Raw genomic sequence first — 11,676 nt, 5'->3', positions numbered from 1 at the left:
AAAAAGTAGCAAAAACGAATTGTTACAATTGCTTTGTGATTGCAATATAATAATAATGATAACCTCAAAAGAAAATTGATAGAAAAAAATAATTATAACATAAAAGTAAAAATAATTATTCTAAACAATATAAAATTTAAATAAAAATAAATTCGGAAGTTACTTAATAACTAAAAGTAAAAAAAAATCATTGCCAGTCGCTCAAAAACAAAAAGAAAAAACAAGAAAGAATTCTTTAAGAAATGAAGAAAAAAAACAAAAATTATCCAAAAGTTATCCAACTCATATCTTGGTTGTAAACATCTCAATAGTTTGTTTTTATTTAAATATTCTTTTTTTATACGTCTACCTGTTTGAATTGAATAAAAATTAATAATGAAATTATTTAATTTATTTACTTTATCAAAAAAAAAAAATGTAAGTATCAATATTTTAAAGAGTTATGTTAAACAGTTTTTATTAGGTATTTCTAATAATAATATTGTTTATTTAATTACGCCATTTAAAACGGCATTTATTTGTTATCTTAGTAAATAAATAACTAATTAAGCATCAATTAAAATAATTTTTTATTTTAATTTTAAGTTGCAGTATAAAGCTCTGAATGTTTTTCAAAAATTTGTTACTCAATTGAAAGTAAACTGAGTAAAAATTTATTGCGCGGTTTATTAGGAGGACAATCTTTTCTACGCTGATTGTACATCACTTTTCAATTATAATTCATTTTAGCCCTATTTTATCACCTGCCTGAACTTGTTCAATTAAATTTCATAGAGGCCTATGACTGGAATAAAACAATGATGCCAACTTAACTTCAAAGTCAAAGACTTAATTGATTAAACAAAAGGGGTGAATACAATCAAATCACCTTTGGAGCACTTAAAATGGTCACCTGTCAAATAAACAAGGCCAACTATTGGAAAATAATACTGAGGGAATCGGCGTTTTTTCGCTGGATCAGCCTGTATATAGCCCCCTACCTTGCGATTGTTGTGTATTTGGGCCGCTTTCTGGTGCCTGATGGTGCACGTGTGTTTGAGGAGGCTCAGCCGATGGGCATGTAGGGTTTTCTGACAGTAGGTGCAATAGGCCCGCGTGGGTTCCCCAACGACTCCTCTAAGCCAACCTTTGAAAAATTTGTCAATTTCTCGATGAAAACTCGTCAATTCTTACCTTTAAAATCTGGCATCTGTTCCCATGCTGGGCGATACGTCTGTTTGTAATATTTTCCTCTAACGATATTCGAACTGTTTGTTAGACTTAAAGTGGCGTAAGAAACTGAAGAGTCGTCTAATTGTACGGGAATTTCGCCCAGTTCTTGTGAATCTTGAGACTCTTCTTCGACTTCTTGAATTTGGTCGGTTTCTTCGCTTTCCATTTCACGCGCCAACAGCAAACGGTTATTTTTCTAAGTTACTAAAAAGGTGAAATATAACTAAACGGGAATATGGCGATGAGTTAGGGATTTAGCGTTGTGTTGTACCGGAAACACCGCGCCAAAGTCACACAAAACTGCAACTAAATCACACCAAATTGTCCAAAAAAGACACAGTTTTCGTCAATTCACAACACGAAATTAACGAATTTATTACAAATAACCGTACTAGTCGAAAAATTCCTATTAAGTTGTTAATTGTAGTTAAATTGGACTCAAAGTGTCACTAATTTCCTGTTAACGCTGGCGCGTAATTTAAATCACATGGTCAATAACTAACCAACGAAAACACTTGTAAAAATGAAATTGTTAACTCACAACATGCTTACTTCCAAATGCATTAAAGTCGTTACTGTTGGATATCCACTAGGTATCACTGTGAGTAATCCAATTTAGTTCAAAAATGCAAGCAAAACACGAAAAAGTTGTTGTTTTTAGGTTATGTCATTTATTTTTTCAGGCTTCTGATGTGCGAGTCTCGGAAGTGGACTTCAATCCGGACTTCGTGGCCAAAATCATCCCAAAAGTGGACTGGGGAGTGTTATACAACGCAGCCCAAAGCATAGGGCAGTTGGAGGGGCTTCCCAAAGACGTGGTTGAGAATTACGAAAACGACCACGAATTCCTGAAGAAAGCACACCACGCCTTGCTGGAAATAGACATAATAAACGGCGAATTGATCTGTCCAGAAACTGGAAGGAAATTCCCCATCAATAACGGAATTCCCAATTTATTACTAAATGAAGACGAAGTTTAATGTAAGTATAAATAAAACAATGAAAACAACACGAAAGTTTTTTATTTCGAGATCACTAAAACACAGAACAATTTAAAAGCATTTGACATTGTCTAGCTACAAGTATGTTCACAGTACAAAAATATTTAGGGTACATTTATCATTTAAAATAGCACGGAAAATAGTTTGGGGGACTTGTGATATAATCGGATATGTGGGGGCACAGGAATTTCCAATTGGGCGGCATAAGTTCCAAGCCACAGCCTTCTTAAATAATAGGATTGCATTTTTGGATAACAAAAATCAATAGTTTGTGAAATTGCAAAATTCGATGCTTTAAATAATAGTACACATGAACTGCTACTTCCCCCGAGACTCTCCCCCAACAGCCACATTTTTCAACTGGGAGAAGATACTGCCTTTGGCTAAGCCCTGTTTGGGGCCTTTGCGCAACTCTGGGTTTGAACCACAGGCTTGGTAGGTTCTCTGCGAAAGCAAGGATCGGTTAGCCCCCTTACTCAGCCCTTGGGGACCTTTACGGATGTTGGAATTAGGCCCTTGCCAATTGACGTAGTCCTCCCTAAATCGATCAAAACTAAATAAAACAACCTAAATAAAAAACACTTACAAAAGGATTTTACTGTTTGGTCCCTTTATTAAATCCACATTAGGCCCTTTTGTGCTCATGATATTCGGGGAACGACGCTCTGGTGACATATTTTCAACAAGTCTAAAAATGATGTGTAAATTTTAAAAAAAATTGTGTAAATACCGACCTGGAATATGTGGTTTTATCCTTTTCTACTTTATCGGCTTTCAGTAGCGACTTGATTGATTGGCGACTTTGTGAAGTTGGCATTTCTGTTACTTTGAGTTCAGATTTTTTCACAATTTCCCTGAAAATCAAAGTGAAAATTGTAAAAATTGAACTCAAAAACATACTCCTGAATTTCGTTGCCAATTGCCACACTTTCCGCTGCCTTCTTATCGGTGTCTTCCTGTATAATAATCTCAAGAATTTGATTGGCTCTACTCTCATTAAAATCAACACTCTCTAATGCTATTTTAATCAAATGTTCAGGTACCTCAGCATATTTCTTTTTCATTTCTTCTTTTACTGAAATAAACGTAATGGAATTTAATTAAAATTAATTTTTAATTAATTACATGCTGCTTTTTCTTCCTTTGTCTTAATCTTAGGTGGAGGCGGTGGCGGTTCATTTCTCTTCACTTCTTCAATTCGTTTTTCTTCAATTCTTGTTTCCATTTTTAGTTGAGCTGCTTTTACAGTATCTTTTCGATTGAAGCCCATTTCAGACAAAATTTCAGACGCTTTCTGTATATTACTTTCATTATTATACAGTATGTCCAAAATAACCGTTTCGTCAGCTTGGGGAAAAATCGATTTCATGTACCTGCAACTACACAAAGTCATTTACTTTGTTCTGAGTACTTGATTAGTCTACATGCACCCCAAGCTTTAATGCACTTTAACCAAATAAATGACAATTTGCTACCAAAATAAAGCGATTTTTGTACAGAAATCAATGTATTACTACGAAATAATTGCTTAAATTGTGGTTTTGCCCAAAATAAAACAAATTGCAACGAAATAAATGCTTAAATGACTGTTTCTGCTAAATACAGGGTGTTTCGTCTAAACCCCACATTAGAAGTATTGCGAGTTCGAATATTCGTGTTTATTTGAAAATTGGTACATAGCCATAAACCATTAAGTCCTCTTAAATGAAAATATTTTCAAGATGGCGGCACTTCCGGTTATACCGGAAGTCGGTCTCAACTTTCTTGTTTTAAATGGAAAGCTATATTTTTTACTGCGTTTTTGGATTAATCGGGTTATTTTAAGGGATTTTTTATTAGCTTTCCCTATACCTAAATTTAGCCGTTTTTGAAATATTTGGAGTTTTTCAAAAATTTTTGATTTGCGGTAACTCTGCTATTCTTTAAAATTTTAAATTTGTTTTTTTGGCGTTTGAAAGAGAAAGCTTAGATCCTTTTTCTGGTGTTTTCAAATTTTGAAAAAACAATAACATATCCCAAAATTTTAAGGTTATTTTTGTAATAATTCAAATACTCATAACTCAATTTTTTCAAATGAAATACCCCAATTTTTATTTTACTAAATAGAAGAGAATTTAATTCTGCATCGATCTGTATTAACATTCCCTATACCTAAATTTAATAATTTTCAAGTTCTGGACTTTTTTTTAAGACTAAACAAAGTTTATTACTAGCCACACCCGTTTTCACATAGTTTGCTATGGAAATCAAAAATGTCAAAATTTTCTCTAAACAAACGTCAACAGTAAATTACTATTTGACAAATAGTGCCAAAATATGAAGATTCAAAGTTATGCAAGCTTAATTATTATTGATAGGTTCTACCATGCGATCATTATTTAAAGCTAACAAGTGAGAAAAATTTATTTTTGTTTAATAAACGACATCATAATTTTGTTACACTCTATAAATACGAAATAAATTAATTAAATTTAAGTTTGAGTAGCTTTGACTCTCCATATTTTGGCACTATTTGTCAAATGATAAGTCACTATCGACGTTTATTGAGAAACAATTTTGACATTTTTGATTTCCATAGCAAACTATACGAAAACGTAATAGATTTTTGACAGTCTTAACAAAAAGTCAAAATAACTTGAAAATTATTGAATTTAGGTATAGGGAATGTTAATACAGATCGATGCAGAATTAAATTCTCTTCCATTTAGTAAAATAAAAATTGGGGTATTTCATTTGGAAAATTTGAGTTATGGGTATTTGAATTATTACAAAAGTAACCTTAAAATTTTAGGGTTTGTTAATTTTTTTTTTCAAAATTTGAAAACACCGGAAGAAAGATCTACACTTTCTCTTTCAAACTCCAATAAAACGAATTCAAAATCTTAAAAAATAGCAGAGTTACCGATTTTTAAAGTGGAAGGTGCAGATCCAAAAATTTTTGAAAAACTCCAAATATTTCAAAAACGGCTAAATTTAAGTATAGGGAAAGCTGATGAAAACTCCCTTAAAATGACCCGATTAATCCAAAAATGCAGTAAAAAATATACCTTTCCATTTAAAATAAGAAAGTTGAGACCGACTTCCGGTATTACCGAAAATACTTACTTGAAAATATTTTCATTTAGGAGGAGTTAATGGTTTATGACTACGTACCAATTATCAAATAAATATGTTTATTCGAACTCCCAATACTTTTAATGTGGGGTTTAGACGGAACACCCTGTATAGACACTTTTAATGAAATATTGCTTGATTTTAAGGCACAAATCACTCTAAAGATACATGAATAATGAATTAATTCTATTCCTTGGTTCAAGTAATTAACGAAATGTAAGCGTGAAAATAAACGAATCAAACTCATTTTTTGTGGGTGTTGAAAGAAATGTCAAAAATAGCAAATAATCATGAAACGGGGGGTGATAGCCGAACCAAGGACCTTAGTTTTAATTTGGGCGAAGAATGCGGCCTCGGCGACCCCTTGAAGGCATCTCCGACGCGCGGAGAGTTGCCCCCCGATCCAGGCCTCAAGACCGGACTGCCGCCCCTGGAGCTGGTGCGCAGCCCAAGGGGGGGCGTCATTTGTAATGCATGTACACCGGGATGGTGGATGTTTCGCTGTGGCGGGGGCGTTGCAAAAGGTCCCGGTGTTGTGATTGGATTTTTTTCCACCTGTAACGCACTTATCACAAGAGCTTCCCGATTGTGATACCTAGAAAATGGTAGAAAAGCAAGATGAAAGGCGGTGTGTTAGTATGCAGAAGCTAAGTGGTTAGTTTAACAGTTTAACACACTATTGGGGTACTTACTTCTTCATCAGGAGACGAATGTGGGTCTCGGAGACGGTGGGGAACATGGCGCTGATTTTTGAGACAGCATCGTCGGTCTCTGAGTGGATGGTTAGGGAGCTGTCTTGGACTTTGGCCCCGCGGACGGTCAACGGGCTCAGACGGGAGCCCCCACGAAGCTCCTGCGAAATACACAATTTAATTTTTCTATCGATTTAAAATAGTGGGCACGAATAGGAAAAAGCACACTTAACAGTAATACACAGGGCGACAAAAAAAAATAATGTGACATTTTGACAAATTATACAGGGTGTTTGTGGATTGCGAGCAAATATTTTAACCACTAAGAGAATTTGTTATGTGAAGTTCAAGCAAATTCCGTATCCAAATTTTATTTTTGCAATTTCCCCCATAAGATTTTCACGAGCAGTTCAGTGTTAGTTGGAAGTAAAAATATCAATGAAAATAAATTGCAATGAATGTTGACCGTGAAAGTTTTTATACAGAAAAAAGGAAACTTTTTGTCCAAAAAAATTATCACTTGTGTACGACCGATTTTCACTAAATGTTTGGGCAGCGATCATTGAAGATCACCAAATTGGACCCCACAACGTTTAACGATCTGGTGGAGGACGTGTTTTTTGGGGGTTCACATGAAACAATTAGTGAATTAGTGTACAAGAAATGTGCATTGCCAACGAATGACCACATTTCGAGCAATTTTTTATAATAGCAATATTGACCCACTAACATTGACATTGATGTAGCGATAATTTTTTTGTCTTTACGCTGTTTACGTTCCAAAGTTTTTTCTTATGAATGATTGTAAACATCGTATTAAGACATAGGCGGGGACGGGTTTTCAACCTGTATTTATTTTTTATTTTAACTCAGAAATGACGTGCTTTCGACAAAAGTTGGAATAACGAAAGTTGTTTCTTTTGAGTGGTTAAAATATTTGCTCGCAATCCTCAAACACCCTGTATATCATTTGTTCGTCTCAGTAAGACAAATCAAATGCACTAAAAAAATTTCAAAAAGTCCACACATTTGAACTAAATAATTTTTTTCTAATTTAAATGTATTTAAAATACTTTAACTTTAAAAAATCATTACTCAATAACTATTAGGCCGATTTTTATTGACCAATTTTGTAGATGAGGTGCACATTATGTTTTTACTTTAACTCGAAGCGTTTCATCTTTAGTTGTTGCGAAAGAATCAAATAAGTTTTTTATAATTTATATTAAAAATCTCATTGTTATAAAACAACAAAATGTCAAAATATGACTGAAAATTTCATTATTATCATTGTGATAAAAGAAAAAACAATTACACTATAAAAAGTAAGAAACTAAGCATTTTTTCAATCATTTGTCGTCAGAAAAGTGAAAAAAATTGTTTTGTTTCAACTTAAATGAAATTTTTATCGATAAAAATTGAATAAAATAGATAGTTGTAACCCTTAGATAACAGCCTTAGTAAAAAAATACAAAAATCAATAAAACCTGTGATAATATAATTAAAATAAAAAATTACTTTTTTTACATTTTTTACTGTTTTATAGTATTTTGAAACTATAAATTAGGCTTTCAAAATTAGAGCTTTTTTGTTTTTGAATTAAAACTGTTTAAAACAGACCAAAATTACCTCAATTTCGACGTATTTCGACTTATTTTGACAAAATTTTAAGAAATAAAAAAGTTTGTAAGACCAAAATCGCTTGAAATAGCCAAAATAACGCCAATTTGAGCATAATTTGATGAAAAAAAAATGACTCCAAAACAATGTAAATCTATTGAAAAAAATCAAAATAGTTGATTTTATGTTATTAGCTAATTTATGTCAAAACCTTGCAAATTCAACGTTTCTGGCCCAATTTCATACGAAATCGTAGAAAACAGGTCAATTTTAGGTGTTTTTCAGCTTTTTAAATGAAATCTCACAAAATTAAAAAAAAAATAGTTAAAAAAAACGAGCATAAAGAATATTGAAAAAGACCAAATAACGTCAATTTAGATCTAACTTGGTAATTTTTTAGTTAGTTTANGTCGTAATAAGCCGGAAAATCACTGTATTATGCTCAAATTGGCTTTCTTCAAGCGATTTTGCTTTTATAAAAAAAATATATTTTCTAAAATTTTCTCAAAATAAGTCCAAAAATCTTTGAATTATATCGAAATTGGCTTGTTTGAAACGATTTAGCTCATTTTTAAATAAAAAAAGCTTCTATCGTTACAGCTATAAAATCCTCAAAAAACAGTAAGTTTTTGGGCCAGGGACTTACTTATTTTCCAAAATTTTATTAAACTAGCTAAAAAATTACCAACTTAGATCTAAATTGACGTTATTTGGTCTTTTTCAATATTCTTTATGCTCGTTTTTTTTTAACAATTTTTATTTTATTTTGTGAGATTTCATTTAAAAAGCTGAAAAACACCTAAAATTGACCTGTTTTCTACGATTTCGTATGAAATTGGGCCAGAAACATGTTGAATTTGCAAGGTTTTGACATAAATTAGCTAATAAAATAAAATCAACTATTTTTTTAAACAGTTTCAATTTAAAAACAAAAAAGCTCTCATTATGAAAGCCTAATTTATAGTTTCAAAATACCTATAAAACAGTAAAAAATGTAAAAAAAGTAATTTTTTATTTTAATTATATTATCACAGGTTTTATTGATTTTTGTATTTTTTTTACTAAGGCTGTTATCTAAGGGTTACAACTATCTAGGTACATTTTATTCAATTTTTATCGATAAAAATTTCATTTAAGTTGAAACAAAACAATTTTTTTCACTTTTCTGACGACAAATGATTGAAAAAAATGCTTAGTTTCTTACTTTTTGTAGTGTAATTGTTTTTTCTTTTATCACAATGATAATAATTAAATTTTCAGTCATATTTTGAGATTTTGTTGTTTTATAACAATGAGATTTTTAATATAAATTATAAAAAACTTATTTGATTCTTTCGCAACAACTAAAGATGAAACGCTTCGAGTTAAAGAAAAAACATAATGTGCACCTCATCTACAAAATTGGTCAATAAAAATCGGCCTAATAGTTATTGAGTAATGATTTTTTAAAGTTAAAGTATTTTAAATTCGTTTAAATTAGAAAAAAAAATAATTAGTTCAAAGTGTGTGGACTTTTTGAATATTTTTTTGTGCATTTGTTGTCACATGACTTTTTTGTTGCCCTGTGATATGAGAGTGAGTACCTGCAACGGATTACACTTGGGGTTTTGTGTTGAAGAGATCTGAAAAGCCGGTATAGGGGAAATTTGACTGGGGTAAACATAATTCCTTCTCAGATCTGGTGATCCATGCTAAAGAATCCAAGCAGCGTGTACAAAATTCGTGAAGTTAAGACACACCAAACACTTTTACTAGTTGCAGGAAAATTGCTATTCACCTGGAGAGGGATGTACTCAACATGTTTGGGGGTGGTGTGTTTTTGACGAGTCCTTGGATCATCCCATGTTGTAGTTTTCGTATTGTGATTTATGTAATACCTAGGGGATGAATTTTAATCACAGTTACACAATTTGGGGGTTTATTTACGTTTTTCCGGATATAAAGTCGGTTCTGCTCTCCCAACCTGGGGGGAGAGAGTCCTGGAGTTCCGCCATTGTTGCTCTCACACTAACCTAATTTATTCCATTAGTTAATTGAATTATCCACACAATGTTATGATTTATTTATTGGAAATATTGATCACAATGAACACTACGAAGGATTAGATTTGTGACCAATTTTTGGTTTATTTTATGAAATTGAGGCAAATAATTCCACTATAAAATTATTATGATGTTATTTTAACGTCTTTTATTCAATAAATCGCAAAATTCGATATCTAGGTAACACTAAACACCACAAACACAAATGACAGTTAATTCAAGATGGCCGATCAATTTGTTTCCTCAGTTGCTCACGAAAAACAAAACCTATGAAAATTAATAATTGATTTTATTCAATCTATGTTAAAATTGAATTTTATCTACTCTTTTCTTCATGTTAAAATGAAATTTTATCGTCTAGATGATAAAAAATACATCCATTGTTGTACCGTCCGATCAAAAAAAAAATAGAGTAGGCGATGATTATAGTCCTTCAGATGGCAATCCTGATTTTTGACAGCGGAAACTTTAACTTTAAAAAATGCCGCTTTACGACAATAAAATAAAAAATCGTCCACTTCGAAAATAGACTTCAATTATAAAATTGTTTTCTACCAAAGTATACATTATTATCAATTATTATTGGAAATTAGTTGAAACAATAAAAGTTTAATTCACAACAATTTATTACTAATTAATAAGTGACACTAATGACAGAACTAGAGCTTTGAAAAAAGTAGAGCGGCACTAATAAAGTTAGATGCAAAAAAATTCCAAAGCTGGCTAGATGAAAATTATTTTTAACCACTCTGTATAATAAACAACTATTGGAAGTAAATTACAAGTTGCTTTATAAAAAATAATAAATTCAATTTTAATTATTATAACGGGTGTTTTTTTTTTAAATTTGGCGTCAAAACTCTCCATGAAAGTTCGATTTTGAACGAAATATCGTATAATCGTTTTGAAAAATTATGTGACTAAATTATCTTTTTTTTTACATAATTTTGAGTTATTCGTTACAAAAAGCCTTGTACCTTATTCTTTCGGAAAGTTATTTTTCCGAATTCGTTAGGTAAATAACTATTTCCCAACAGCATTATTTGTGATACAATTAAATATCTATTACTTTTATATAAAATCAATCAGTTGACTAGACAACTTAGTGAAAAGTTGATTTTGTGACATTTTATTTTAAATTTTTTACTAAAATATTTTATTATTAATAAAACTCAAATTAATTATTATTTATTACTATAAAATATACAACGATTCTTAGGTTATTTTATCAACTAACTGAAATGAAAACACCTAGTAAAAAAAAAGAAAAAATATAAAAAAACTTATTTGTTACTACATACAATTTTTGCTTTGTTTATATCAATATCGTCGACTAAGTAACGCGCTGTCACATCCAAGTTTTTTTTTAAACACAGACCAACATAGATTTTGGTTCTAACTTGCTTATACTCGTTTTTGTCAAAAAGCGTATAATAATTTCTGTCAATAATTTATTGAAGCGCAAGTCTTGAATTTTCTTTTGCATTATTCTTATTGAGTAATTTTAATTCCAATATGACTTCAGCTGTTCCACGAGTCACACATACCAGGTGAATAAAAAGTAAAAACCAAACGTTTTTTGCTTAAACTATTTATTTTTTGAAAAAACTAATTGATGAGTGATAAAGTACTATAAAAATGTGAAGATTTAACAAGAATAAAATTTTTCGAAATTTCTTTTTCTTTTTGAGTTCTACAAAAAAAATATTTTTTTAAATAGCAACCCACTATAAAATCATTTTTCTCATAAAAGCTATACTCTAAGGATTACAACTATCTGCTTTATATTTAATTTTTTCAAAAAAAAATTTTTCACATTAATTGCAATTTTGACAAAAAAAAATCGCATAACTCATAATAAAACCACACCGCTTGGTTCCATACTTTATATTCACCCTGTATGTCACATTTAATAAATTAAAGCTATAATAGGTATTTTCTTAATCAAACGAAAACAAAACTCTTATTTTCGTTCACTTATTTGTATTTTTAGAA

General features: G+C 30.9%; 3 protein-coding genes across 6 annotated transcripts in view; 1 reads left to right on the top strand and 2 right to left on the bottom strand.

The window, feature by feature from the left end:
* The window catches only part of LOC123008179, a 4,130-nt gene extending 2,649 nt beyond the window's left edge, over positions 1 to 1,481 (bottom strand). Inside the window, exons 1-2 of the mRNA XM_044403888.1 lie at positions 1,174 to 1,481; positions 981 to 1,126 (exon numbers count right to left, since the gene is read on the bottom strand). Coding sequence (XP_044259823.1) covers positions 981 to 1,126; positions 1,174 to 1,378 — 351 coding nt within the window. The 5' untranslated portion in view covers positions 1,379 to 1,481. The remainder of the gene's footprint in view (positions 1 to 980; positions 1,127 to 1,173) is intronic.
* A 149-nt stretch (positions 1,482 to 1,630) lies between these two features.
* LOC123008467 (multifunctional methyltransferase subunit TRM112-like protein) lies at positions 1,631 to 2,236 on the top strand. Its single transcript, XM_044404318.1, has 2 exons — positions 1,631 to 1,813; positions 1,896 to 2,236. Exons 1-2 carry the CDS (start codon positions 1,736 to 1,738, stop codon positions 2,190 to 2,192), a joined length of 375 nt encoding a protein of 124 aa, XP_044260253.1. The 5' UTR covers positions 1,631 to 1,735; the 3' UTR covers positions 2,193 to 2,236.
* On the bottom strand, positions 2,217 to 9,913 carry LOC123007793. 4 transcript variants are annotated; one of them, XM_044403278.1, is made up of 10 exons: positions 9,566 to 9,913; positions 9,417 to 9,516; positions 9,223 to 9,330; positions 6,020 to 6,180; positions 5,650 to 5,922; positions 3,339 to 3,586; positions 3,114 to 3,288; positions 2,948 to 3,067; positions 2,800 to 2,901; positions 2,217 to 2,751 (listed from the first exon to the last, which is right to left on the bottom strand). In XM_044403278.1, the coding sequence occupies exons 1-10, from the start codon at positions 9,631 to 9,633 to the stop codon at positions 2,532 to 2,534; spliced, it is 1,575 nt and encodes a 524-aa protein (XP_044259213.1). In that variant the 5' UTR covers positions 9,634 to 9,913; the 3' UTR covers positions 2,217 to 2,531. The 4 variants fall into 4 exon arrangements, with proteins under 4 accessions (XP_044259213.1, XP_044259295.1, XP_044259373.1 ...); XM_044403360.1 differs by lacking the exon at positions 9,223 to 9,330; XM_044403438.1 differs by lacking the exon at positions 5,650 to 5,922 and having other exon boundaries at positions 3,339 to 3,592; positions 9,566 to 9,911.
* Positions 9,914 to 11,676: the final 1,763 nt, after the last annotated feature.

The sequence above is a fragment of the Tribolium madens genome, unplaced genomic scaffold, assembly GCF_015345945.1.
Source record: "Tribolium madens isolate multiple individuals breed KSU strain unplaced genomic scaffold, Tmad_KSU_1.1 Scaffold_11;HRSCAF=98;Tcas5.2_LG3b, whole genome shotgun sequence".
Classification (NCBI taxonomy): domain Eukaryota; kingdom Metazoa; phylum Arthropoda; class Insecta; order Coleoptera; family Tenebrionidae; genus Tribolium; species Tribolium madens.
This window is presented reverse-complemented; position numbering and strand designations above follow the sequence as displayed.

Excerpts from the sequence above, each read along its gene's own strand:
- LOC123008467 (XM_044404318.1), top strand. The coding sequence starts at position 1,736 with ATGAAATTGTTAACTCACAACATGCTTACTTCCAAATGCATTAAAGTC. Across the intron at positions 1,814-1,895 it reads GATATCCACTAGGTATCACT|GCTTCTGATGTGCGAGTCTC; the intron begins GTGAGTAATCCA and ends TTATTTTTTCAG.
- LOC123007793 (XM_044403278.1), bottom strand. The coding sequence starts at position 9,633 with ATGGCGGAACTCCAGGACTCTCTCCCCCCAGGTTGGGAGAGCAGAACC. Across the intron at positions 5,923-6,019 it reads ATTCGTCTCCTGATGAAGAA|GTATCACAATCGGGAAGCTC; the intron begins GTAAGTACCCCA and ends ACCATTTTCTAG. Across the intron at positions 3,289-3,338 it reads AAAGGAAGAAAAAGCAGCAT|TAAAAGAAGAAATGAAAAAG; the intron begins GTAATTAATTAA and ends CGTTTATTTCAG.